Below are 27,543 nucleotides of genomic sequence, written 5' to 3'. Positions count from 1 at the left end.
GAATGAGTCACAGAAAAATACAATAAGATTCAGTTTATAACATTTCAAAACACATAAAACCAAAAATTTGTATACTGTAAATACAGTTAAAGGATACAAATATAATAAAACTGTAAGAGAAGCAAAAAGAAAAAAATGATAGGAACAAATTTCCCTTTGAGATGGTAAGAAAGGGTTTAGAATCAGGGAGGTGCATAGGGAAATTCAAACTGGACAGGGATATAAAGTTGTTACATAGTCATTCTGGGTACCTTTCAAAATATATGTATGTATTCTATTATGTACTTATTCTATCTACTCAATATTCAATAAAAGTAATTTATAAAAATAAGACCCTTCATAGATAAAATGAACAAAGGACATGAGTAGACAATACCATTGGCCAGACAGAACAAATGTCTGGCCCCAAAGTAAAAAGTGTCTGGATTCAAACTTTGGCTCCACCATATACATTAGCAGCTCATCTAATCTCGTGTTGCCTGTGTCCTCATTTGATACATAAGGCATAGTACTGTGTTAGTCAGCTTGGGCTGCATAACAAAATACCACAGACTGCATGTCTTAAACAACAGAAATGTATTTTCTCACAGTCCTGGAGGCTAGAAGTCCAAGACGAAGGTTCCACCCAATTTGATTTCTAATAAGGATTCTCTCCCTGTCTTACAAATGGCGCCTTCTTGCCATGTCTTCACATGGTGTGCTCCCTGGTGCCTCTTCTTATAAGGACACTAATCCTATTGGATTAAGAGCCCAATGTTACACCCTCACTGAACTTTAATTACTACCTGACTCCAAATACAGCCTCCCTATGTGTTAGGGCTCCAACATATTAATTTAGAGGGGATACAAATAATTCAGTCCATAATAAGTATGAATAATGGGCTCAGATTTTATAATCTGTATATAATAGCAGAACCTCTAGCACAGAGCAAATTTTCAATTAAAAGTCTCTAGGGTAGGAGAGTACCGGGCCTGTTTGAGGAGCAACAAGGGAACCCAGTGTGGACAGAGGCAAGTTAGCAAGGGAAGGAGTAGAGTAAACCAGATCAGTCGGGCAAGGTGGATGAGGACAAGTCAGATCTCTAGAATCTTAGGTATCGTACAGACTGGCTTTTCCTTTGCATGAGATGGAAGCCCGTGGAGGTTTGTGAGAATGATCAGACCTGCTTTATAAAAGGACCCCCGGCCTCCTGACTGGTCTCCTCATTGCTGTCCTTTCCCCTTACAGACTGTAAAGGGGAGTCTGACCTCACCTCCAGGTAAGAAAGTTCCCTGCCTTGAGCCTTACTTTAGAGGGCTCTACTCTAGGCCTCCTCTGGCCACATTCCTCCCTTTCTAGACCACACTCCAAATAACCAGAATCCTGAATTCCTTGCCCAAACTGCCCCAAGTCCACTTCTAAGAACCACAAAGGCTTCCTCCGTAAGTCTGTTCTTCCAAGAGTGGCTGACATCAGTGTTGTGCACACCCAAGTCCTGTGGAGTTACCAAGGGGTGGCTCTTTGTAACGGGTGTGGATGGAGCTTGGACATATAGACTAGAATGTCCGTATGCCTATGAACACAATGGTCCCTGCTGTGGGGAGTGGAGACAGAGCTGGAATGGAAGAAAGGCAGGTTGTGAGCTAGTGACCAAGAAATTGTTATCTCTACATCACTTACTTCGGTCATAGAACTCTGGGTAGTCCAAGAACTCTAAATTCTAATTGGTCTTTTAGGTCTTTGTAGAGGTATATTTGCCAAGGTAGGAAAGTAGAAGATATTTTAAGTTATTGCTTTATAATTTTTACAGATTTACACAAATGTGGGCATCCATTTATATTCTTGTCCCAAGCTCCACAAATGTTAGGGGCAGAGGTGATAAAAGGGCAGTGATGGCGGGGAGGGCATAGCTCAGTGGTAGAGCATGTGCCTAGCGTGCACAAGGTCCTGGGTTCAATCCCCAGCACCTCCATTAAAAATAAATAAATAAACCTAATAACCTCCCCCACCCACCTCAACAAGATTTTTTTTAATGGTTAAAAAAGGACAACAGAATCAAAGAGACCAATTATAAGGCTACTGCAATAACTCAGATGAGAGATGATGACTTGAACCAGCATGGTGGTGGTACATGTGTTGCAGACCAGTGTAGCGGTGAGAAATGATCAGCTTCTGCAGATGCAGCATTTTGAAGGAAAGTTAAAATAATGTTCTGGTGGATTGCTTGTGTAGTATGAGAAAGAGAAGTCAAGGAGCACTCTGAAACTACTGGCCTGGACACTTGAAAGAATACGGCAACTATTTACTGAGCTAAGGAAGCCTAAGAGAAGATCAATTTGGGAACAGCTATGCATTTGGGTTTTTAAAATATATTTTTATTGAAGTATAGTCAGTTTACAATGTTACAGTGTTACATCAATTTCTGGTATACAGCACAATACTTCAGTCATATAGGAACATACATATATTCATTTTCATACATATATTTCATATTCATTTTAACCATAAGTTACTATAAGATATTAAATATAGTTCCTGTGCTATATAGTATAAATTTATTGTTTATCGGATTTTGTGAGACTCCTCCTACATTTCAAAATGAGAGACACTCTGCCAGAGTTCAGTAGGTGTTCTGGGCGATTCAATGGGTTTGTAGATGTAATTCTTGGTGTATTTGTGGGAGAGGGCGAGCTGTGAGTCTCTCTACTCTGCCAACTTGGCTCAACCTAAGTTTGGTTTTAAATGTGTTAAGTTTGAGGTGCCAGTTAGACATCCAAGTGGAAATATGGAATAGGAAATTGTATTCGGAAACTTGAAGTTCTGAGGATAAAGATTTGGGAATTATCAGAATATCAGTGGTTTTTAAATCTATGAACGTGGATGAGATCACTCAGTGAGTGAGCATAAATAGTAAAAACATCTCATAACTTGTTCCTGCAACACCCCAAGATGTAGAAGTTGAGGAGTGAAGAGGAAAGAGCAAAGATTCTGAGAAGGGATGGTCAGTGAGGCTGAGGACTTTACCCTGAAGTCAAATAAAGAAAGTATTTCGAGGAAGATGGAAAAGTCAAAGATGACAGATATTGCCAACAGATGAATGAGAACTGAAACTAGTTCTGTTTTACTCTGTGTTAACAATCTGGAGGTCATTAGTGACCTTGACGGGAACAATTTCAGTGGAGAGCAGATTCAAGAGAAAAGGGAAAGGAGTAGAAGGCAGCATGGATAAACAACTGATGGGAAGACTTCTGCTTTAAGTGAGGCAGTGAAATAGGATGGTGGCTGGAGGGGGGATTTAGGGTCGAAAGAGGGTGTTCAGAGCCAGGCTGTGGTGCCCTGCTGAACATAAAAGGTTTCACACAACACCCATGTTAAACAAAGCCGCTCTGTGACCCTGGCAGAGCAAGACAAAAACAAGACCATTTCCATATCCATGTCTAAACAAAGATGTGCACCTGGTTCAAACCACCAAAATGACCAAATGTCCCCCTAAACTGGCTAATATGAGTGACAGTTTAGTTTCACTTTGTCCCTCCCATCTTCTAGGTAAGATTTATGAAGATACTCAGTCAAAGAATTCCTGCAGCTTTTTGACAGCATATAATTCAGGGAAAATCCCCGCTTCTTGAATCCTGACTCCCAAAATCACCTCCCATAAACCCAAGCCCTATGGTAAATCCTTTCCATCACCCTTTTACTGAGATGCCCTTGTGGCTCTCCAGAGTGGACTTTCACCCTCACGGCAATGAGCCAATGAACCCAGTGTTGTTCCCCTACAGGTGTGTTCCTTTGGCTGAAGGGCAGGGATATTTCTCAGTGAAATAACACCCAAAGCTGAAACTGAATATGGAGGCCAAGTTGTTGGAAGCTTGAGGAGAATGGAGAAATTACGAAATACTTACTTGGGACCTTAGGAAAACAAATGGACTGACGTAGTAGGGAAACAGTAGGCCTGCTGGGCAACACCAATACTTAACTGAGATTCATGCTCATGTATTTAAAGTGAGATCACACTAATAAATAAAGAGCTCCTGGAAACTGAAATGGAAAAACCACATTCAAGGAAAAAAATGATAAGAGTACATGTCATAAAGTTCCCAGAAATGAAATACAAGTTAAAAAATATAAAAGACAGGTGCCCAATTTCACTCAGAATAAAAGAAACAGAAATTAAAACCACACAGAAATATCATTTTCACCTCTAGATTGACAAAAGAACAGAAGTTTGAGAACACATTCTGTTGACGGGAATTCTCATGTGGGAACGTAAAATGATATAGCACTTTGGCAATAGTTATAAAAATCACAAAATGCAGTTACTCTTGCAGCAGCTCCACCTCTGGGGCTTTTCCTGTAGATTTAATTGCATACACACAAAATAATGTGCAATGATATTCACTGGAGAAAAGTTTGCATTAGGAAAATTTGGAAATAAATGTTTATCAATGAAGGAAGGCCTGGCTAAATAAACTATGTGCATCTGCCCGTGGGAATTCTATGCCCAATTCTTTTTTTTAAAGAATAGAAGGAAGATTACTATGTTGTATACCTGAAACTAATATACTATTGTAAATCAACGATACTTCGATTTAAAAAAAAGGGGGGGGGGGGAATGAGAGGGAGTAACAGCAACAAAAACGGCAAGAGTAGGGAACTCTAAAAGTCGGTACCTCCACGAAAGCAACAATTAAGCTGGCAAAAACTGTCCGGACCTAATTATTTGGAACTCTGGAGCCCAACCAAAAGCTTACAATGATCAGGGGAATGCTTAATTAAGAAAAAAACAGCTGAGTCTCAGTAAGAGAGCTCTATGACACTTTAATTTACCCTGGTACCACCCCCTGCTTCACAGTAGCCCACATTCCTGGGACCAGTTTCTACTACTGGAGCAGAGAACCTTTTAAAGAATTGTGGTTGTTTGCTTTGCCCCGTCTGGTGGCTCCCTAAAGGACTAGCTCAAGGATTTGCCTTTATTCCACCTAACTCAGCATCGCCCAGGGCCCTCTACCTAAAGCAAGAGGAAGAGGGTGGGATTTATGGAAACCATTTGAAGGCAAATTCTGTAATAGCTCCTGCCACCTGGGACAAGGGAAAACAGTTGGAGCAAACAATAGCCGATCTGAAAAGTCTGGGAGGAAAGGCTGGGAATAAGGGCTTTCAAAAGCCCCCACAAATTCCAAGGAATCTAGAAAGTCACACACATTTTCAGAGCTGGGAGCAGGCACAGAAAAGACTTAAGGCCCTAAGCTCTCACCTCTGGCCGACCTTCAGCCTCTGCAGAAAGGGAAAGCTAAGGCAGAGCTCTAAATTGCCAGGCTGAGTGCTGAAGGCAGGCCAAAACACACATGCAGCCCGTATGCAAAGACTGGGAGATCTTTTTCCTTTCTTTTCTCTCTCTCTCTCTTTTTTATTCTCGAAGTTTAAGGAAATCTCTGTCAAATCAGTAAGCTAACAGAATAGAGATTTCCATGCCACCCATGATAAACAGCATAAACTTTCCAAAATTAATTCACCTTATGAGGTATGTAGAGTAGTCAGATTCATAAAGACAGAAAGTAGAACGGTGGTTTCAAGGGGCTGGGGGCAGGGCAGAGTGGGGAATCTGTTGTTTAATGGATGTGGAGTTTCAGTTTGGGAAGATGAAGATGTTCCGAAGAGTGGATGGTACTGATGGCTGCACAACAATATGAATGCACTTAATGCCTCTGCACTGTACACTTAAAATGGATAAAATGGTAAATTTTATGTTATGTGTTTTTTACGACAAAAAAAAAGTTCATAGAAGTCACCAAACAACCAGCTAGAACAAGCAACAAACTCTGAGGAGGTAGACAAGCTGATTTCAGGAGTTGCCACATTATAATATTCCAAATGTTCAATTTTCAACACAAAAAATTACAAGGCTTTGTAAGACAAAGCAAAAAGGTATGGTCCAGATAGAAGAATTAATGGAAACTGGCCTGTAATGAAGCCCAGACATTGGACAGACAAAACTTTAAATCAACTATCTTATACATGCTCAAACAGCTAAAGGAAACCATATACAAAAATGGAAACCGTGAGAACAATTTCTCACTAAACAGAGAATGTCCATAAAGAAATAATAGCAACTACATAGGAAGTCTGGAGTTGAAAAATACACTAGCTGAAATGAAAAATTACAGGGGTCCAAGAACAGCTTTGAGCAGACAGAAGGAAGAATCAGCAACCTTGAAGATAGTTTGGTTGAGATTATCCGGTCTAAGGAGCAGAAAGAAAAAAAATGAAAAATGAACGGAAACTAAGAGATTTTGCTGCATCAGTAAGTGTACCAACATACCCATAATGGAAGTCCCAGAAGGAGAGAAAAGAGAGAAAGGGACAGAAAGAATAACTGAGGAAAATAATAGCCAAATAATAATAACAGTAATAAAACTCTTAAGTACTGATTAAGTGTTGATATGGAAAGATCTATAAAACATATCATTCAACAAGAAAAGCAAAGTACCTGTGTAGTGCCAAAAATGCATGCTGTGAATCTAATCATGAGGAGACATCAGACATATTCAATTCGAGGGACGTTCTATAAAATAACTGACTTGAATTCTTCAGAAATACCAAGCTCATGAAGCCACAGGAAGACTGAAGTATTGCTCCAAATTAAAGAAGACAAAAGACATACGGCAACTAAATGCAATAGGTGATCTTGAATTGGACCCTGAAACAGAAAAAAAAAAAAAGTTTTATAAAGAACATTATTGGGACAACTGGAAAACTTTGAAAAAAGTTTGCAGATAATAGCATTTATTCAATGCTAATTTCCTGTTTTTGATTATTGGACTGTGGTTAGGGATGAGAATGTCTTTGTTTTAGGAAATATATTGATGTATATTTATTTAGTTTTAACTGATGTATTTAGGTTTCACTCATGCTCAAATGATTCAGAAAAAAATTATGTGTAGAGAGAGGGAATAATAAAACAAATAAAGCAAACACAGAAATGTTAATAACTGAAGAATCTGAATCAAGGGTTTATGGGAAGTGTTTGTACTATTCTTGCAGTTTTCCTTATTTCAAATAATTAAAAACTATTATAACCAATGAAAAATAAATCAATAAAGGGAAACCAGCCTGCACAGATGTTTTTTCTGCAGTTGCACAAGTGCAAGCACAGAATAAGTGGAATTGGATTTCATTAGAGTTGATTTTTACCAGGTGACTATGCCAAAGCACAAGAGGAGCAAGGGAGATGAGTGTGCATGCAAGTGTTTGATAATAATGATTGTCCCTGGATCCTGGGTAAGAAGAAAGCAAGGTTATAAGAGTGTGAAGGACAATGAAAAGTGTTAGGATTAAAGGTCTGTAAATCTAGTTGGAATTGAAGGATTGCTGGTAATAACTACAATTTTAAAAGTTGTAGGTTCTATGTAAATAATAATGTGATGGGAAGAAGCTCATTTTGTTTCTTATCTGCAAAATTCATAGACATTGTGCTAAACAAATTAATTTTTTAAAGAAAAAAATTAGAGGTAGTGAGTTGGAAATATAAGAATGGTGCTTGAAATTGAGATTGTGGACAAGTTGTGGTTATAAAGTTCTCTGATGCGAATATGAGAGTAGATGGCTGACTAGAGTGGGTGATAAGATCATGGGGGAGAGAGAGGTCAAGGAACTAAGAAGCAAGGGATTGGAGATACGATCTTGGTAGGTATTGAAATCACCAAGTGCTATGGTTTATATGTGTCCCCTCAAAATTTATATGCTGAATCCTGATGACCAAATGTGATGGTAATAGGAAGTGGGGCCTTTGGGAGGTGCTCGGGTCATGAGCGTAGAGTCCTCATGAATGAAATTAGTGTCCTTATAAAAGAGACCTCAGAGAGGGTCCTCACCCTTTCATCAAGTAAGGACACAAGAGAAAAGTCATCAGCTCTGAACCAAGAAGAGGGAGCTCCCCAAAACACAACCATGCTGGCACCTTGATCTTGGACATCCAGCCTCCAGAACTGTGAGAAATAAATTTCTATTGTCTACTAGCCACCCAGTCTCTGGTATTTTGTTATAGCACCTCAAATAAAGGAACCAAGCATAAAAAAGAATAGCAAGTACAGAGAAAAGTGACCGTGAACAACTTACAAAAATCTTCAATAAAAAAGAGTATATAAACTGAGTTGACAGATGACTGCAATAAAGAGAGGCAGTCTGTGGCGTGGTTTTCTGGCATGAAAGTCAGAGCTGGGGTTTTAGGGGAAAAGTGAAGTAGAAGAGTCTGGAAGTAATAGCAGAAAGAAAGGCAATCAGTTTTTCTCTGGGCTCAGTGGTGTTCCAATTAGTAGAGCTATATGACAAATCACCCAAGACCTTAGTGCCTTGAAAATAATGATAATCATTATCTCTCACAGTCTCTGTGGATCAGGAATTTGGGAGCAGCTTAGGTAGGCAGTTCTGGCTCACCATCTCTAGTGAGATTGCCCTTAGTAATCCTGTGTGGCTCCAGTCATCAGAAGGCTTGACTGAGGCTGGAGGAAGCACAGTCAAGGTGTCTCATGCAATGGCTGGCAACCCGGTGCTGGCTGTTTGTTTGAGGCCTCAGTTCCTCTCCACATGAGCTTCTCCAAGATGCTGCTTGGCAGTGCCTTTCCTCAGAGCATGCTGATCCAAGAGACCAAGGTGAAAGCTGCAACGCCTTTTAATGACCTAGCCTTGGAAGTTACACAATGTCACTCACACACATTTGGGATCAAAGGGTCGGCCGTGATTCATTCTGGAAAGCAGGGGGACAAATGGTAACTGACTTAAACTGACTTATAAAACTAAGAAAGCGAAGTCCTAAACTGGTAGTGGGGAAAACTGAGACCAAATTCATATCACAGAATCCTCAAAAAGCATAAGAATTAGCAGTACCAAAATACTGGTGTGGAATTGGTGATCAATAAAAAGGAGAGAAGAAGTAGAATAGTAGCCAAAATAAGGGAAAAAAATGAAAGTCAAAGTTGTTTGAGAAGCAGTTACTTCCCTAGATCATCTCCCCACCTCCAGGCTACTAGGCAACTCTAAAATTTTAAGGTGTACAGTGTCTCAAAAAAGTTACCACCCTACATGAGAAAGAAGCTACAGGAGAAACTGCTCATTGAGAGACCAGTAAAGACAAAATGTGGGATGCCAAAAAACAGGAAATGGAACCAGGAGAGAGATGAAGGGAACTCCCAAGAAGATGCTGAAGGCAGATCCCAGAATGACAGCTGGGGCTGAGCTACAGAAGACATCCACCTTAGAGGAGGGCAGTGCAACTCAGGGGACACACCAGTTGAGCTCTGTCATCTCCAAGATCCCTGTAGCCATCGACCTTCTTTTAGCTGAGGACAGAATCCCCCCAGGGCCTCGCTCAGAGTCTTCCCGCACTTAGTTTGTGAAGTTCCTATTCTCCCTCTGGGCTCTGCTGCTTCACTCCACAGGTTTCTGCTTTGACGTCCTTCTGAGAGTAGGAAGTAGCCAGAAGAGGTTAAAAAGCAGAAAACACAGAGCAGTCCACTCTCTCTGACCATATTTTTGCTAAATATCTGTTATCAGGTCCAGGGGCCCAAACTATGATGAGTCCTATGCTCTCAGGACTCTGTAAAGCCCTTGTCTCCTGACTTCCCTACAAGAGGTTCTTGTTAATGCTCAGGGAACCTGATGTCAAATCATAGGCTCTGTTCAGTTTATTTTCTTCTAGATGCTTTATCTGATGGGGCAATGTCACTCTTACTTTACACAGGAAGATTGGTGCATGCTTCTCAGATTTTTTTTCTTTTTTTTTAAATTAAGGAATATATTATTGAGGAACACCTACATGGGTGGTAAATCTGCAAATAAAACAAGGGACCTATTAATACAAAATTCAGAGTGATTTGTATCCTTAGGGGGAGGAAGATAGATGCAACTGAGTAGAAACACAGAGGGTTTCTATGTTCCTTGAATGTTTTATTTCTTAATCTGAGTAATGGGTACATACATATTTATGCTATTTTTTAAATTGCCCCTGTAAATATTATATATTCTTCTGTATGTATGATACATTTCATAGTATTTTTAAGTTAATAAAAAATAAACAATTAACAAAAGTAATTGTCTTTCTATGCAAATGTTGCTCATTGAATGTTGGACTGACAGGAAGATTTCAGATTTGATTTGAATCATTTTTGTAAGATGCAAGTGGCCTGAATATATTTTTAGCCTAATAGGAAAAAGCCAAAAGAGAAAACGTGGCTTAAGATAAGGAAAGGGGTCATATTTCCTGGGAGACTAGGATAAGATCCACTGGACAGAACAACTTTAGAGACTAGCAAAATCTAAGGATACACGTGAAAGAGAAACTGATGTTGGGATAAAAAGAGAAAAGAGCAAGCTGAGAGAGCTCTTACATCATTTGCTAGAGGTATTGGGTTTCTAGATTTCATTTCATTAAACTGTAAATTATTTACATCCACCTCGAGCCAATTTCTGAAATGGGATTCCTTATATTATCGAACGTAGCTTTATAATCGATGGTGCTAAATAAATAAACATACCCATATTTGACCTGCCATCTCTCACTTTCCTCTCCTATTCCTTTGCTTTAGTAATATTTATTAACCTCACTCACAATTTCAGCATCACTATTTTAAGTAGGAATGCTTTGCTTTTACGGAGATATAAGCAAATGTTTTCCGATAGGCTATTGATAGTGTAATTAAATTCAGAGATCATCAAACATGTTGAGACAATGTTTTCCTTTATGAAATACTCTTCCTGGCAATTAGACATATATGGAAACTACATTATCTATTTCATTGAATCTAACAGGCCACAGGAGTATTATTTTTTCAAAATCTTTAGCAAGAGCATTAGCAATTTAGCATTGAATCATAATGATTCATGGATAAGTATTAATTCTGCCTAAGAAAGATAAGAACAGAAATTGTACTTACGATAATTAGAACCCAATGCTAAATATATATAAATTGTAAAATTTATAGTATTTTTTTTGTGTAGCTATATTTGTTGGGAACAGAGAAGAGAACATTAACATCAGTTAATATCTTGCCTTGAACCACACAACGGTGCATTTTAAAATAAGTCCAACCCCCGGAAAACAGCATCCGTATGTGGTTCAGATCCTTGAACAGAAGAAAGTCACAGAAGGAAAACATGTGCACTTGAATTCTCAATTCTCTCAAAATGAAGGCTACAGTTTGAAGGATTTCTTTCAGTGAAAACTTCTCAGAATAAAATGTCTGACCATATTGTACATGGTTGGAAAAATCGTGGTAGTTATTTCCACTGAGTAAGAATTTAAGAAGAGAAGAAAATGGTACAGAGGGAGGAAATGGAAGATAATGGGTTTGATTCCGTTCCCAAGAAGCTGAGCCTGAGAGATTCCTGTACAAGTGACTTGCTGAGGGAGTGCTGCGCAGGGGAAACTTACAAGGGAAGCAGGAAAGAAAAGAACTAGATACTTATGTAAGTGTAGCTGAAGTTTATCCTCAGCCTGATCCCACAGGGAGCTCTAGAGTGTGCATGTCATCACAGACATGTCACCTTGAGGCAGGATGATACCCTTACTTGGCTTAGGACCACTGGGTGGGGGGTGGGGGGAGCACAGACACAGAATGCTTAACCTTCTAGGCATTGCCAGATGCGGCTACTTCTGTTGGTTGAGGGCAAGTTTCAGTACAAACGTGCTGCTGTGCATCTTAGCAGTCAGCACTCATGTGGACAACGTGAACTGGCCTGGTAAAGTGCCTACGGGCGGTTCACCAACAGGGTCAACTACGAATAATTTTTTTACTTGTGTTCTTTTCTCTTTTTTCCTAACACCTCACCGTTTACTTCAGTTGCACATTTTAACTCCAAAACATTTTTGGTAGTAGCCATTAATATGTTAAAAATAAAACTGGATTTTAATATTCAGACACCTTTTTATTTAGCATCTGGGTTCACTGCTATCTAATACTTTAAAAAATCAAAAGAAAAAGGTTAAATTACTTTTCATAAGAGTCATTGAAAGTCTTCAATCTACAGAAGGTATATTTTTGAGTGGTTGAGGGAAAAAGCTTTGAGTAAAATAAAAGAGGCTTTAAATCCTGGCTCCAATGTTCACTAGCTGTATGATTGTATGCAAGTTTCTTTTTTTTTTTTAACATTTTTTATTGATTTATAATCACTTTACAATGTTGTGTCAAATTCCAGTGTTCAGCACAATTTTTCAGTCATTCATGGACATATACACACTCATTGTCACATTTTTTTCTCTGTGAGTTATTAACATTTTGTGTATATTTCTCTGTGCTATACAGTGTAATCTTGTTTATCTATTCTGCAAGTTTCTTTTATGTGCTTCATCTGCTTCTTTATCTGGAAAAAAGAGGAAAAATAATAGTAAGCCCTTCTTAGAGTTGTTGAGAGATTTAAAGAACACATGATAGAGTTCCATCTGTAGTTCAGGTAACAGAGTGGGCCACATAATTAGACCACATCTTCTTTATCCAGTCATCTATGGATGGACATCCTTTATAAAGGATGATATAGAAGTTTATTTAGTCAAATGGTTACCTCTCCAACACATACTATTAAGTACAAAAGAACACAGATACAGAATAACATGTATGTTATGCTTCTGAGTGTTTTTAAGTATGTATTTGTGTGTATGGAAATTTTTCAGAAGTGTAAACAAACAAAAGTAGTCACCTCTGTGGAGTACACCTTATGCCATTTCTTTTCATTTTTGAATTTTGTTGTGGTAAAATATACATAACACAAAATTTACCACTTTATTTTTAAGTATACAATTTAGTGGCATTAAATACATTCACAATGTTGTGCAAGCATCACCATCATCCATCTCCAAAACTTTTCATTTTTCCTAACTGAAATTCCTTATCCATTACACAATGATTTTCCCATACCTCTTTACTCCAGCTTCTGGTCACCATTATACTTTCTGTCTATGAATTTGACTACCATAGGAACCTCATATAGGTGGAATCATACAGTATTTGTCCTTTAATACTGGTTTGTTTCACTTAGTGTAGTGTCTTCAAGGTTCATCCATGTTATAGTATGGGTCAGAAATTTCCTTCATTTTTACGGCTGAATAATATTCGATTGCATGTACATACCACATTTAATTTATCCATTCATTCATAATTAGACACTTGAGTTGCTTTCATCTTTTGGCAATTGTGAATAATGCTGCTCTGAGTGTGAATGGGCAAATATCTGTGGGTTCCTCCCCTATGACTGGTTAAAAACTTTTTAAAATCACTAAATAAATACAGGCATTGCCAATTATAAAATTAAGTGCTTGAGAATAAATCTATCAAGAGTTGTATCAGGTTCATTTTTGAAAATTTTTTCATAAATCAATATTAAGAGGCTTTAAAGAAACAAAATATAGAGAGATGTACCATATTCATATATTGGAAACTCAATATTTTAAAATGTCAAATACTACCAATGTAATTCTAACTAAAATTACAGTGTAGTTCTGAAAGTTATATAGAATTGCAAAGAATAGCCAAGATGACTTTGAAGAACAACAAAGTAGTAAGATTTGTCCCACTATATATCAAAACTTAAAGAACTATAGTCATAAAGACAAAGTAGTAATAGTACAGGGATAAACAAATATGGGCAATGAAAAATACCAGGGAACCCAGAAACTCCTCGCTTGTGAGAATACTTGATTTGTGATAGAAGTGGTGCTGCACAGTCATAGGGAAAGGATGGACTTTACAGTAAGTGGTTCTGAGACCATAAGGCATTCGTGTGGAGAAATGAATCTGGATTCTTCTACCTCCCATCACACCTAAATGTGAAAGACAAATAATATAACTTCTGGAAGATAATAGAGAATATCTTCATGGATTCCAGGATTTCCAAAACAAGACACAAAGAAGTACCAATCATAAAGAATAGATAAATTTGACAGTATTAAAATTCAGAACTTCTATTAATGAAGACACAATGATAGGCAAGTGTTTAACCTATGAGAATGTCTGGTGGAACATGTGAAATTTATTCAGGATACAGGATGATTCTTTATTCCTTCATGTTTTGAAATAAATAACATCTTTGCTCTGCCCACTAAATATCACTTGCAAAGAACTCCCCACTCAAAGAACACACACACACACACACACACACACACACAAATATACATTCATTGTGACAAATTTTAACACCCTTAAGTTTCCAGAACACCCTAAGGATGATGCTACCATCATTGAGAAACGCTGATCTTTGTCTTGATGCATGGTTACCTGGAATAAAGGCTACATCTCCTAATTTCTTTGTATTTAGGTGTGGCCTTGTAACTGATGGCTGGTCAATTTTATGTTATCAGAAATGTCCTAATGGGAAGGACATGTTTTTCTTATTCCTGATGGTTGGAATATGTTATGTAGGTTTCATGGTAGGAGCTGGAGCAGCCAAGTAGGAGGAAAAACATGTACTGAGGATGGAGAAGAACAAATTTGAGTACCTGAAGTTCACTATCCACCTTCCCAGTACTGGAATGCTCACGGTTATGTGAAAGAAATAAATTTCAACCTCATTTTAACTACTCTGTTTCGGATTTCTGTCACTCAAGCTGAACCTAATCCTAACTAAAACGGGGAGATATTTTTATCATCCTTATTTTACAGATGGGAAAACAGAGGTAACTTGACTGCCAACGTCATACAGCTAGTAAGTAACAGAGTTGGGATTTGAAGTTGGACAAGCTAATTTAAGAACTTATGTCTTACTGACCATATTTTATCCCTGCTACTAGATAAAGGGGAAAGAGCCTACCAGAATAGTTGATAGTCTTTTAAGTATGAGATAATTGTTAAAGCAGACTTCTCAGGAGATGATGGGGACAGTAGTGAGAACTGCTTATGTTAAAGAAATTATATTTACATTCATTTAAACATATTATGTAGCTATAACTCAGGAATTCTTTTCCAAAAGAGCAAGCTCATCTTTTTTTACTTGCTTCTGTCATGTTTATGGAGTAAGTTATCTTAATGAAGTGTAATTATAACATCTTAACTTCATAACATTTAAATGGATATTGCTTATACTTCAACCCAATTTGCTGTAAAATCAAGATGCATGTTTCCCCTTCTGCTCAATATATGGACTCAATAGCCTGTGTTTCTATTTACAAAGTTTCTAGGGATTAATTTAATTTTCTCATGAAAATACATTTTGAGGATATCATATAGATAGATGACTCTTGCTATGACATAGGTCTTTTTTATGAGCAAAAAATTGTAACTAAAGTTATAATCTAACAAATGGAAGGTTCAAATAAGTTAGTCACAGAACTTGGGGTAAAATACAGGCAATGTGGTATATGCAAAATTTCCTTTGAGAAGCCAAAAAAAACACCTCAAAGATACAAAGTAGCTACAGAGGTACATTGTGTAATTTCTTGCCTGAGCAACTCTATAAAGATGAGAGATTTATTTAATTCTGCTCACCACAAAACTACTACTAATCTGGCAATAGTTTAGTCAAACTAATACCAATAAATGCTGTTACAGGAAAGAAATATATTTGAAACGGTTCTTGTCAGTTTATTCTATTTCATTTTTAATTTTAAGTTTTTGACTAGGTTAATAGTCACATGGTTCAAATGTAAAGAAATGTTTTATTATTTTCGATTTAGTCAGTTCCTGAAGAGTTTTGCATTTGATGATGAATTTCTATATGGAATCAAGCCAATATTTACTTGAGGTAAAGTAAGCACTTCTATTTCAACAAGCACTAAGACAGTCAGGCTGTTTAGCAGAGTTGCTAAAATGTCTGGTTTGAAGACTGCCTTCATGATTTTGCCGTATCTTCCTATTGCCTGTACTTTTCCATATTTAATAGTTTTTCTTAAAAATGACTCACTTCAAAAAAAATTTACTAGCTTGGCCTCCTTCCTAAGCAAATTCTTGAAAGCTTGGATATGAAGTACATGTTCGCCTCTGTGAATTAAAGTGGATACTATTTACCTGTCTCTCTCTGAAAACTATCTCACAGACACAGAGGTGTGCTGTACGGATTCTCCCCTCAAAGACGACTTGTTGCCCAGCTGCCAGGAGTGTGGTCAGCAGACAGCCTTCAGCTGCCAGCTCCTTCTAGATCAGGTCTACAGATGTCACCTTACCTGAGGTCACATCCCTACAGGGCAGCCTGAACCTGGAGGTCAACAGAGAGAGGCAGGGGTATTAAGGCCTGGGTGTCTCAGCCTGATGCATGTCAACACTGATCAGCAATATTTGCTCCAGAGCTTCCCCACTGGAGAGGCCAAAGCTTTGCCAACCCTGCTTTGTATTTTGATTTCCTCTATGACCAACCCTGCTTCACTCCCTTCCTTTCTCCAGTGTTTCTCAAGTGTTGATTCCAAATGAACAACATGTACCCACATCTCTGTCTCAGCATGTTTCCAAAGAACCCAACCTGCAATGCTATGCTTGAGGAAATACTGCCCTAAATCAATTTTTTAGGATAAGTGTCAAAAGGTCTTTATAAAGAATTTGAAATGAAGCACATAATTTAAAAATAAAGGCCATGAATATGATTTTATGTGATTGGAAGTAATTTGGCTTTTAGACAAGGAGTCCAAAACTCTGAGTGCAATTTTAAGTCATTAGTAAATGCTAGATGTACTGCCTACTTGGGAGTTATAACAGTCTAAGAGCTGCTCAGATGATAGTTGAAAATCAGACTAAAAATTATTAATGGATTAAAGAAAAAGGAATTTTGAATCCCAGGATAAACGCTTTTTTAAAAATATGGAACTAAATTATATTCTTCTATAATTTTATTGACAAATTAAGCCTAAGTGTGGAATTTGACACAACATTGTAAAATGACTATAACTCAATTAAAAAAAGTTATAAATAAATAAATAAAATTAGTCAGAATACATGTGAATCTGTAGAGCACTGTTTAAAGCCAGTAAAAAGCAAATTCTTAAAATACTGAGATTGTGGTAAAACTTAATATTTGGAGCATATATAAAGTCTTAAGTCTTCTATGTAACTTTTAATATCTAAGCATTGAATAAAGATATTTGTTTTCCAAAACTTGCCCTGTGGTAAGAATTAACCTGGGATGTTTGTTAAATTGACTCCTATACCTTTCCACTAGAATGGAATCCAATTCAGTTGCTTTGGTGCAGAGCCTGGGAATCTGTTCCATTAACACAGTCCCATGTTTCCTATATTCAGACAAGTTTGGGAAAGAGCTAATTAAGACATGTATAATTATTTAAAACATCAAACCTGCTTTTATCAGTCATCCATTGCTGCTTTGAGGGCTGTGATATGTATTCATGGACATCTGAATACATATTTGTATATAACTTGCTATATAGCACTGTTAATGAGCCAACAGTTTCTGCATTCCGTGACTGTGCAGTCTGGTGAGTGTCACTCTGTTCCAGGAACAATCTATTCCCCAAGTCCTGGTCAGCTGTCTGGCAAAGTAAGTTACTAACTGCAAACAGAACCAAGAGCTTCTGAATCAAAAAATTCAAATCTATCACCACTGCTAGAAAAGTGCAAGTTTAAAAATCAAACAAAAATGTGATCACTTTACTATTAGGTAAAATTTAAAAGCATTTAAAAGCCACCCCTATACATATCTTAGTGCAAAATTACTTTAAATAAATAGAAATCCTTTAAGGGTAATCGTGTTTTGGGTTAACATTAAGTATGACCTATTTACAGAAAAGTACTTGAATCACGTGTGTAAATTTTGACAAGATAAAAACATCTATGGCACGATCCACATCAAGAATCAATATGTATATTCATGTATGACTGAAGCATTGTGCTGTACACCAGAAACTGACACAACTTTGTAAACTGACTATACTTCAATTAAAAAATACAAAAATTAAAAAATTTAAAGGATTAGAGCATTACTGACACTCTAGAAGCCCCCCACATTCCACCCTCTTGTTACCATCTCCTTCCCCACCATGCGTAACTGCTATCCTGACTTCCAACACCATATACTATGCTTTTGAATCCTGTATAAATGGAATCATACAGTACACTTTCTTTTGTTTGGCTTCTTTAAACACTGTTAGTGAGATTCATGAATGTTGTTGCATTAACTCTCATGTAAAACTGTTAATATTTGGAGAATATTTATAGTATTTCATTGTGTGAATATACTACAATCCACTTATACATTCTTCTAAACTACTATTTGGGAACTTTCCAGTTTGGAGCTGTTACACATAGTGCTGCTATTAATGTTTTCGATCATGTCTTTTGGTGAACATGTAAGTATCCATTTCTGTTGTGTATTAGCTATTCCCAATTCAACTTTTGTAGTTACCACCAAAATAGTTCTCCAAATGTGTAGAAATTTATGCTCCCACCAAAAATGTATGACTGTTCCGGTTGCTCCACATCTTACCAATACCTGGTATTCTCTGTCCTTTCCATTTTAGTCAGTCTAGTGCATATAAAATGGTATCATCTGGTAATTTTAATTTGCATTTCCCTGATGACTAGAAGCTGAGCATCTTTTTCATACATTATTCAGCAATTTTGTGAGGTGCTTGTTCAGATCTTTCATCCATTTATCTATTAAGATCTGTCCTTTTTTTTTTTTTGACTTGTAGGAGTTCTTCATATATTCTGGATACAAGTCCTTTGTAAGATATTTATTTTTGTTTATATTCTTGTTTCTCCCACTTTAAAGAACTCTATATAATTTTGGTAAAAATGGTGATCTATTTCTAGGCTTATCTTCCTAAACTCTGGCTCAAACTCTAAGTTACTCAAACACATTTCCTTTCTAAAAAATGATTTGAGTCAACACACTGCCCACAAGCACCTTGGCTAGCCAGTCATTTCTCCCTACATTTCTTCTAGTTACTTTATGTCACATCTTTTCAACCCAACTTCCTAGTCTGAATGAAGAATACATACATAAAGAAAATATATACAGTATAATTTAGTGTAAAGAGACATTAGACGTTAGGAGGCCCGAATCTGATGTTAAGTAGCTGTGTGACACTGGGCAAATCAACAAACTCTCTGGACTTCAATTTCTCTTCTGTATTATGAGGAAGTTGGAATATATGATCAAAATCCCCATTAAACCAAGAAGCTGCTTTACTTTCAGGAGCATTAAACCCCACATCTGCTATTTATAACCGTACCTGGTGTGTGTACTATCTGCTCTTTAAAAAACATCTTTCTGAAAAGATTCTCTTTAAAAAAAAACTCTTTTCAAAAAGTGTCCTGATCTTTTACAGGTGCTTCTTTATGTTGCAGAACAATGGCTTTTCAGTTACTGATTCAATGATCTTTTCCCCTGGGTTCTTAAGAGGCCTGAAGTGGTTGCTAGGAGTGCCCCACCCAAATCTCCTTGGCCACGACTGCTATTTCCGCTGACCTCCCAACTGCCAGCACCTACATCTCTCTGCAGAGGGTTTTTTGTGGCCACCGGAGCCTGGTCTACCTATATGCACGTGCTGGGCACTGACTCTTTGTGGGCACAGACTTCAGTGGACAACTGACAGGAGCTGGATGTCAACCAGTGACTGCTGAAAGTGCCAGTCCCCTTGCACCCCAGGTGAGATAACTGACGTGTAGATTTTTCAGTTGCTCCCACAGCTCCCCAGGAGGATTGTGCTCCAAAGTGTTGACTTGCTTGATAAGAACACTTACTGACTTCCTTCTATCCTGTCTCAATTCTCTATTCCCCCACTGGTGCTTTCCTGGGATTACATCTCAAATAAACTGCCTGCATTCAAAAATGTGTCTCAGGGTCAACTTCTGGGGGAATTCAAACTAAAAGGGAGCCCTTAGAACAGCTTTAGTAGCATTTTATCACACCCGACCTGGGAAAATTGCTCTTATATTGTAGCAATTCACTAAAACTGATAACCCGAGGGTATTGGGTTATTTTAACCAAAAAAGACTAAAAACCACCCAAATATTCTGTAATGAATAAGTGTTCCTGTAAATTTTAAAATATTTCTCACCATATGATATCACTTATATGTGGAATCTCAAAGAAAAAAGACAAATGAACTTATCTATAAAACAGAAACAGACTCACAGACATAGAAAACAAACTTATGGTTACCAGGGGGAAAAGGGGTGGGAAGGGATAAACTGGGAGTTCGAGATTTACAGATACTGACAGGTATATATAAAACAGATAAACAAGTTTATACTGTATAGCACAGGGAACTATATTCGATACCTTGTAGTAGCTTACGGTGAAAAAGAATATGAAAACAAATATATGTACGTTCAGGTATGACTGAAGCATTTTGCTGTACACCAGAAATTGATACAACACTGTAAACTGACTATACTTCAATTAAAAAAAAGTATTTCTTTACATAAACTTGGCACTTGATAGCAATGTAGAGTTGCTTTTCACACTGCTTCTTTAGTCCCTTGGAAATTGTTAAAAATACATTTTAAGAAATAAAATACCATGTAACATGTTGGTACACTGGATTGTAAATAATTGCAAAATCATGAATTACAAGTTTTTAGTTCACCTACCAAAAATAGAATAGAGTACACTGATTTCCTTTAATTTATAAGTGTATTTTTAGAAACCATACACTTTCCCAATTTAATGTAATATTCAGAGTGCTATGGGATTCTGTGTACATTTCCAAAGCACACTGATATATAATTACAGGATTTTTTGCAGTCTATAGCGAGGGCCTAATTCAGTTTCATGATCTTAAGTAACAATCTATAAAGGGAGAAATAAAAAAATTTAAAGTTCATACTGAAAACAAGTCAAAATACAATAAGGTGACATGCTTTTTAGCAGATCTTGCCACACTCACAAAAAAAGAAAAAGTGTTAATTTAAATCAACTTTTTATTCTTTCATAGACTTGAACAATTTTACACAACTTTTAACACAAAGATAGTGAAGCCTCAAGGATAAGGAGGCAATGTACATGACCTCTTCTATTTGTTCTTCAGGATGGAAGGAAATTTTCAAAGGGTACAATGTGTGAGATTTAACACTGGAAAAATACATACGAATCTGTTTAACTGGCCCCACTTGGGACCAGGCACAGCACAATAAATATAGAACTGCATCCTCTTTTTAAAAGATTGTTGTAATTTTAACACATTCTTACTAAATATGATCAGTGACCAACCTGAAATTCTACAACATACAGGTGAAGGGACACTTACAATGAATATCTGAGCAAAGCTTCTCTAGCGTCTTCACACCCATTCATCCACAGTCTTAAAAGGTGTAAGAATGTACATTGCAAATTGAGAACAATAAAAAACAAACTTGGTCAAACTTTCTTCATCATGTATCATTCATTACTATCACAATCCTAGTTTGCTGGTAGGTTTAAGGTAGGAATCGGAAGTTTCTGAAATTATTTTAATTTCCACTGGTCTTAGGGCCTCTGGGTAGAAGGCCACATTGGAAGCAAACTGATTAAGCAGCACCATTACGTCCACATCTCAACAAACCACTGCATAATTTTTATCTTCAATTATTCTGAAAGGTTAAAAGAAGGTGCATGGGAGAATTCCCATCCTGAACAGCAGGCCACTGTAAGAACATGCAATCTGCAAGGATTTAAACCAACACAGCTGAATTCTCTACTTCACTGTGTCTTTCCTTAATGGACCAAAAGAAATACATTACCAAAAAATTTAAATAATAATATACTGAGGCATAAAATAAATACTTTATTTATGCTATTACATTTGGGTATTTGAGATTGTTGCACTTGTTCACATAATGCTTTCCTTGTCCCAAAGAGGAAGCAATGGTGCCAGCACAATTGGTCAGAAAGAGTTAATGGGAAACTGATGCTGTTCTCAGAACTGTTCTGCAGTGTGCCATATCATACAAATGCAGAAACTATTAGTTACTTTAAAACATATACTTAAAAGATAGGAAGAACTGATCTTTTTTTTCACATGACCCAGATTCTGTTATCAGCAAGTTACAAGGATTAATTTCATCCCTACGAAACAGAATGGAAACTGTTATGCTGCTATAGCTACAGACACTCTGGAAAATCTTTTGAGCCAGTGAATCAAAAAACCACATGAAAGAAAGCAGTATTTTCTACAATCAGTAAACTGGTAGTTCAAAAATTCAATAAGCAAAGAAACATGTGACACATGTCATTATCTTGTAAAAACATCATGCCACTCTGGCCCCAAGAATCACTATAGCCCAGCTGGTCCTTAAAGGTGCAGAGAGCTTTCAACCAAGACTAAGTATCTTTTCCTGTGGCATCTTACTGCCCATCACACTGCCATATGATTCTTAGAAGCTCAGGCTTCTAAGACGTTTGAGAAAAGGAAGAGGGTGTGATGTGGATCAAGTTCTCAGTGATTGTTTTAAATGTAATTTTAAAAAGAATTTCCTAGTAATGGAGTAGAATAGTCCTTGATCCTGAATTTTTCCTAATGAAATAAAATAGGCTTTAACAAGGTGATGTTAATCTAAGTTTGACCACCTGGCTCCTTTTTCACTTCTTTAGAGTTTACTGATTCATATACTGTGCTGAGCCCCACAAACGCTTGTTTTAAAAACACTACAGTTCCCCATAAATATTCTTGATTTATACTGGGAGAAGGGATGCATAATTGGAACATTAACATTAATGTTAAAAAAAAAAAGCAATTATTTCCTGCAAAGCATTACTTAGAAAAATGCTAAGTGGCAAATAACTTTACCATAAAGATATTGAGTTGTTTCACAAAGTACCTGTCAAAATGTATAGCAGTCTGGCCTTCTACTCCAAATCCGTTGCAAAGAGAGTACATGCAGTAGTCCTGTTTACAATTTAATGGTGATGAGGAAAGGGCAAACCTAGGACAAGGAGAGACATCGCCCTACATACAAGTTTACAGTAGTGTAGCCATTGTGTATCATATTTACTACATTCACCACTTCGGAGAAAGGATCAGGGAGGCTCTTCAAACACTGGAACAAAGGAATGTTTGGTTTATATAAGACCTACCAAATAAACAGGGAGACAAATGATAACACACTTAGGCACTAGTCTCAAAGCTGTACAACAAAGAAGCAAAGGGTTTGAGATGAGAAATTTAGGAAAATATACACATATGAGAGCTTGCTGAGGAACAGGAGGAAAGAAATCACAGTTCTAATCTTCAAGGCTACGGAATGCATTTTGCATGTCTTCAAGAAGTTGTGCATAGTCGGCCTTGATCTTTGCCTCACCATCTTTCACTGGATCCTGAAAAAAAGACATTGCAGAATTCAATTTACCTTTGGGAAATAATTTTCAGAACACATAGTAAGTTATTTTTATTTAATATATTTGAATACTAGGCTAAGTGAGGTACACTGGTAAAACATAGGCAGGAGGCAGAATTACCTTATTTTTCTTTTTTCAAGAGTAGAAGCATATAAATGAAGGAACAGTCCAACCAACCAGATAGAATTTACTATTCAAGATCTGGTAGTATCACACTGGGACAGGGAATAAGACTTCTGAAATAATCTTAAAATGCATCACATTTAGAATCCTTATGGAAAGCAACTTAATTGAGTAATATGTATAAAAGAGACTTTAAAGTGATTAAGCTCTCTAACCCAATCATTCCACTTCTGAGAACATATACTAGGAAAATACACAAAACCCAACTCCATGAACAAAATTGTCCATACCAACAACTAAAAATTTCCTAAATACCTAAGAACAGGCAAATATTATTCTTCAGCCACAAAACAGTGCGACAGAAAAATACCTTATGACATTAAAAAATAAATGAGATGTTAATTTGAAACAATGTACTTGTAAACAGAAAAAAGACACCTTAAGTCATATTACCAGAAGTCATCACTCTGTTACTGCATATATTTTTTTATCCTCTTCCTACGAATGTATAATTTCTAAAAATAAAATTTGGATCAAATTTCATATGGAATCTCTTTGCAACCTGACTGTTTTCACTCACTATACCATAATTATTTCCCTATGTCTTGGATAGTCTTTGAAAAAAAGCTGTTAATGCCTTCATAATATTTTTGACATAATGTACATGTCACAATGTACTGTTTGCTCTGTTCATTTTTGGATGACATTTAAGAAGTTTAATAAATAATCTTCTACATACATCCATATCAAAATCTCTGATTATTTTCGTGGCTTATATGTTTTGAAGTAGAATGACAGGACTCAAGGGTGTAAATATTTTAAAATTCTTGCTATAGTAAGTGTCTATTTGTTCAAATTTACTTTCAGCCTACAGCGCAAACACTATATTCATAACATATGCATTCAGAGAATCATTCTCAATTTCTCAATAGGAGATTATTAAATATACTTAGATGTTTTGACTTAGAAATAAATACAATTTGATGGATCAAATATTTTAAAAACAGTCTTATGCATTTGAGTTTCCACAGATAATTTCATTTAATTATCTATTTATATCTTGTGTACTTTCCAAAGAATGAGAGTCCGTAAGAGTCCACTTAACAGTTAAAAATGATGTGTAATAGGATACTTGAAAGAAGTAAACAGCAGAAGTCATTTCAGATGAGCACGGGGTTAGATATTAACAGGCTCTTGAGGTAAGGTAATTGCTGCTTAGCAGTGATTTTAGCTCTAAATTGCCCGGCAGTTAAGACAAAAGGCAAAATATGTCAGCATTTATTTCAGACGTGACATACTATAATCTTTATCACTAGAATTCCTATTTGAACATAACTTTGAGGTCTGTTCTGGTTTTATAAAACCTAAGCGTGCCTAAAAATGGTAAGTACAAGTTTCACACACCAGGTTTGGGACCCAAATATTTAAAAAATTTAAAAGAAACAGTTCCTACTAAATAAAGGTTATAGTAGAAAGACATGTACCTTGAATTTCATGGAGGAAAGCTTATAGAGGATCTCCCCCATGTGCTCACGGATAATGGACCACGTGATTTTATTGTCACTCTGGGCAGTGGTTTCAACAGCTCTGCGAGCCATGTCATAAAACGCAATCATGTTCGACAGCATCCCCACTGTCTTGTAGAATGGGCAGAACCTAGGATAAATGAAAGTCAAAATAATACACAAAAACAAAATGCAAAGCAAGTTCATACTCTTTACTTCATCCATAAAATGCCAGAGCATTAGTTTCTTTATTTAAATATGTATACTACTTATAGTTAGTGCATGATACATAAGGAATGAAAAATGACAGTGGAAAAGATCAGTAATATTTAACCAGAGTTTTTGGACAGAGATGTCTCAGGATATAGGGTGGATGGGGAGATGGAGCTATGTATTCTTTTATTTAAGAGCGATGTTGATTTTTATCTGTTAAAATAATCAAACAGAAAGAATGACAAAACAGTACTGCTACAATCTAATGACTCTCTGAGGGTTTGTTTTTGTACAGTGCAGTTAAAGGCATAACCCAAATGGTAAAATAACTGAGTTGTGAAGATTCCCTTGTGATAGTGGGTTAAGGTTTAATAAATAATAGGAAAGCAGGAAACGGCAATTTCCTAAAGTTAATAAGCCGTCCGCTTCCCTGTTAATGTGTTCATTTCCATTTATCCATACCTTTTAATAATAAAGACACACAAGTTAATATTCAACTTGGATCACATGCACTCTAATCAACTTTCTGAGAAATTTAAACCCATGCGCATACACAATTTCATTCCCACTCTCCATTACACTCTTCTCAAAGAATTTTCCCTTTGTGGAGTTATCTTTGTGTGGGTGATTCTGAGAGCTTCTTAAGTTCCTGATATAGATTTTTGAGTCTTACTGATGATATCCGTCATATTTTCTGCTTGTACTACATTCTGGTAATCTACCTATTTGCTCAGTTCCCTTTCAGTCCCATATGGGGCCAAATATGATTTAAGGGAGAAAAGCTAGCCCGTGATGAAAGGGCTCAAATTATTAAAGTTTGAAAGAAATGGGAACTTTAAGTAAGCCATGGCAGTAGCAGAGACAGTAATGAAAAAAAGCAAGCCCTGGGCAGTAGTAGAATGGGCTGGTGGGACGTCCAACAGGGACTCCGGTAGAAAGAAAAAGAATGGACTTGTGGAAAATGAGGCAGAAAAGTATAATTATTTAGGTGAAGAGTAGAAGGGCATGGGCTGTGGTAACAGGCAGTGAGAAAAGCCTCTGAAGGAGGCAATGGTCCCCAGGCTCTGCACACTAAGCCACAATTTAATCTCATTAAAGATGGTTGGATAATGAGTGAAAATACTGTCACAACTGGGCACATGAGCCAAATCAAAACAAGGGGACAAACTGGATCATTAGGTATCTGCTATGAAAATAAAATAAACCTATACTTTGAGTCAGAGCGTGTCTGTATGAGGGGAAAAAAGTTCTTAATGTGTAGGCAGCTCTTTCTTTAAAACTCAACAGAATATCCTCAAATAAAAAAAGAAAATCAGGATGGGATACCTATCGTAAGGAGTATATCCATTTTGCTGTAGGAAATCATCTTTGATAAGCTTTGCTACCTCCAGGGTGATTTTATCTGTTTCTGCTAGAGAAGCCTAGAAGAGAAAAAAAATACATTTTAGAAATTTACTGCAATGATGTGGGACCAATGGTTGGAATCAATTAGCAAGCCAAAACCACGTAATGAACACATAATCACCTATCATTAATAAATTCACCTCACAATTGCTTCCTGATTGATATCCTTTTTTTGTTTTGCTGTGAAAAACATATAATTTACCATCTTAACATTTTTAAGTGTAGTTCAGTAGTGTTAAGTACATTCACATTGTTGTGAAACAAATTTCTATGACTTTTCATCTCACCAATTTGAAACTCTATACCCATAAAACAACTCTTCTTCCCCCACCTTCTGGCCCCTGGTAACCACCATTGTATTTCCTGTTTCTATGAATTTGATTATTTTAGATACCTTATATATAAGTATTTGTCTTTTTGTGACTGGTTTGTTTCATTTAACATATTGTCCTCAAGGTTCATCCATGTAGCATGTGTTAGAATTTTTCTTCCTTTTAAAGGCTGAGTAATATTCCCGTGTGTGTGTGTGTGTGTGTGTGTGTGTGTGTGTGTGTGTGTGTGTGTATTAAAAGACATCTGGGTTGCTTCCACCTCTCAGCTATTGTAAGTGCTGCTATGAACATGGGTATACAAATAGACAGATTTTTTTTTTCTTTTTAAATGCTTTCTTCTTCACATTCTGGCTTGCTATTATAACTACTTGAACTATCTCAGTCTAAAATTTGTTTCACAAAAATCTATACAGTCCACAAAGAGTTGTTTTTTATATTACATGATGTTTAGAACTATGTAAATGCAAAGTGCAGTAAGCATGTACTACTTATCTGTATCTAAGAGCTACTTTATTAGTGCTGCTCTTCCAGAACTTCACTCTTGAAATATCATTGCCTTGAAAGCTTTAACTTTTGCATCCACCCCAACAGCCTAACAAGTAAAGATTCTTGGGAGTTGTGGGAAAGGGACAGGCCCAGTGAATTAACTGCAGAAGACTGTAGCGTTATCTATGAGCACTAAACTTCACTTGCTCATAATGTATTACTTTATTATTTTTTAATACTTTGCTGAATTTAGGAG

The 27,543-nt window shown here is 36.8% G+C and overlaps 1 protein-coding gene and 1 long non-coding RNA gene across 3 annotated transcripts in view; one reads left to right on the top strand and one right to left on the bottom strand.

The window, feature by feature from the left end:
- Positions 1–15,997: 15,997 nt before the first annotated feature.
- LOC116663588 overlaps positions 15,998–27,543 on the top strand; it is a 29,414-nt gene continuing 17,868 nt past the window's right edge. Inside the window, exons 1-2 of the long non-coding RNA XR_004319805.1 lie at positions 15,998–16,009; positions 20,202–20,207. This is a non-coding gene — a long non-coding RNA (uncharacterized LOC116663588). The remainder of the gene's footprint in view (positions 16,010–20,201; positions 20,208–27,543) is intronic.
- ATP6V1A (ATPase H+ transporting V1 subunit A) overlaps positions 20,815–27,543 on the bottom strand; it is a 53,046-nt gene continuing 46,317 nt past the window's right edge. For both annotated transcript variants that reach the window (XM_006174465.3, XM_032479332.1), the window contains exons 13-15: positions 26,392–26,486; positions 24,832–25,003; positions 20,815–23,203 (exon numbers count right to left, since the gene is read on the bottom strand). In XM_006174465.3, coding sequence (XP_006174527.1) covers positions 23,111–23,203; positions 24,832–25,003; positions 26,392–26,486 — 360 coding nt within the window. In that variant the 3' untranslated portion in view covers positions 20,815–23,110. The remainder of the gene's footprint in view (positions 23,204–24,831; positions 25,004–26,391; positions 26,487–27,543) is intronic.

Source organism: Camelus ferus, chromosome 1 (genome assembly GCF_009834535.1).
Source record: "Camelus ferus isolate YT-003-E chromosome 1, BCGSAC_Cfer_1.0, whole genome shotgun sequence".
Classification (NCBI taxonomy): Eukaryota; Metazoa; Chordata; class Mammalia; order Artiodactyla; family Camelidae; genus Camelus; species Camelus ferus.
Note: the sequence above shows the minus strand (reverse complement) of the source record. Positions and strands in the feature narration are given on the sequence as shown.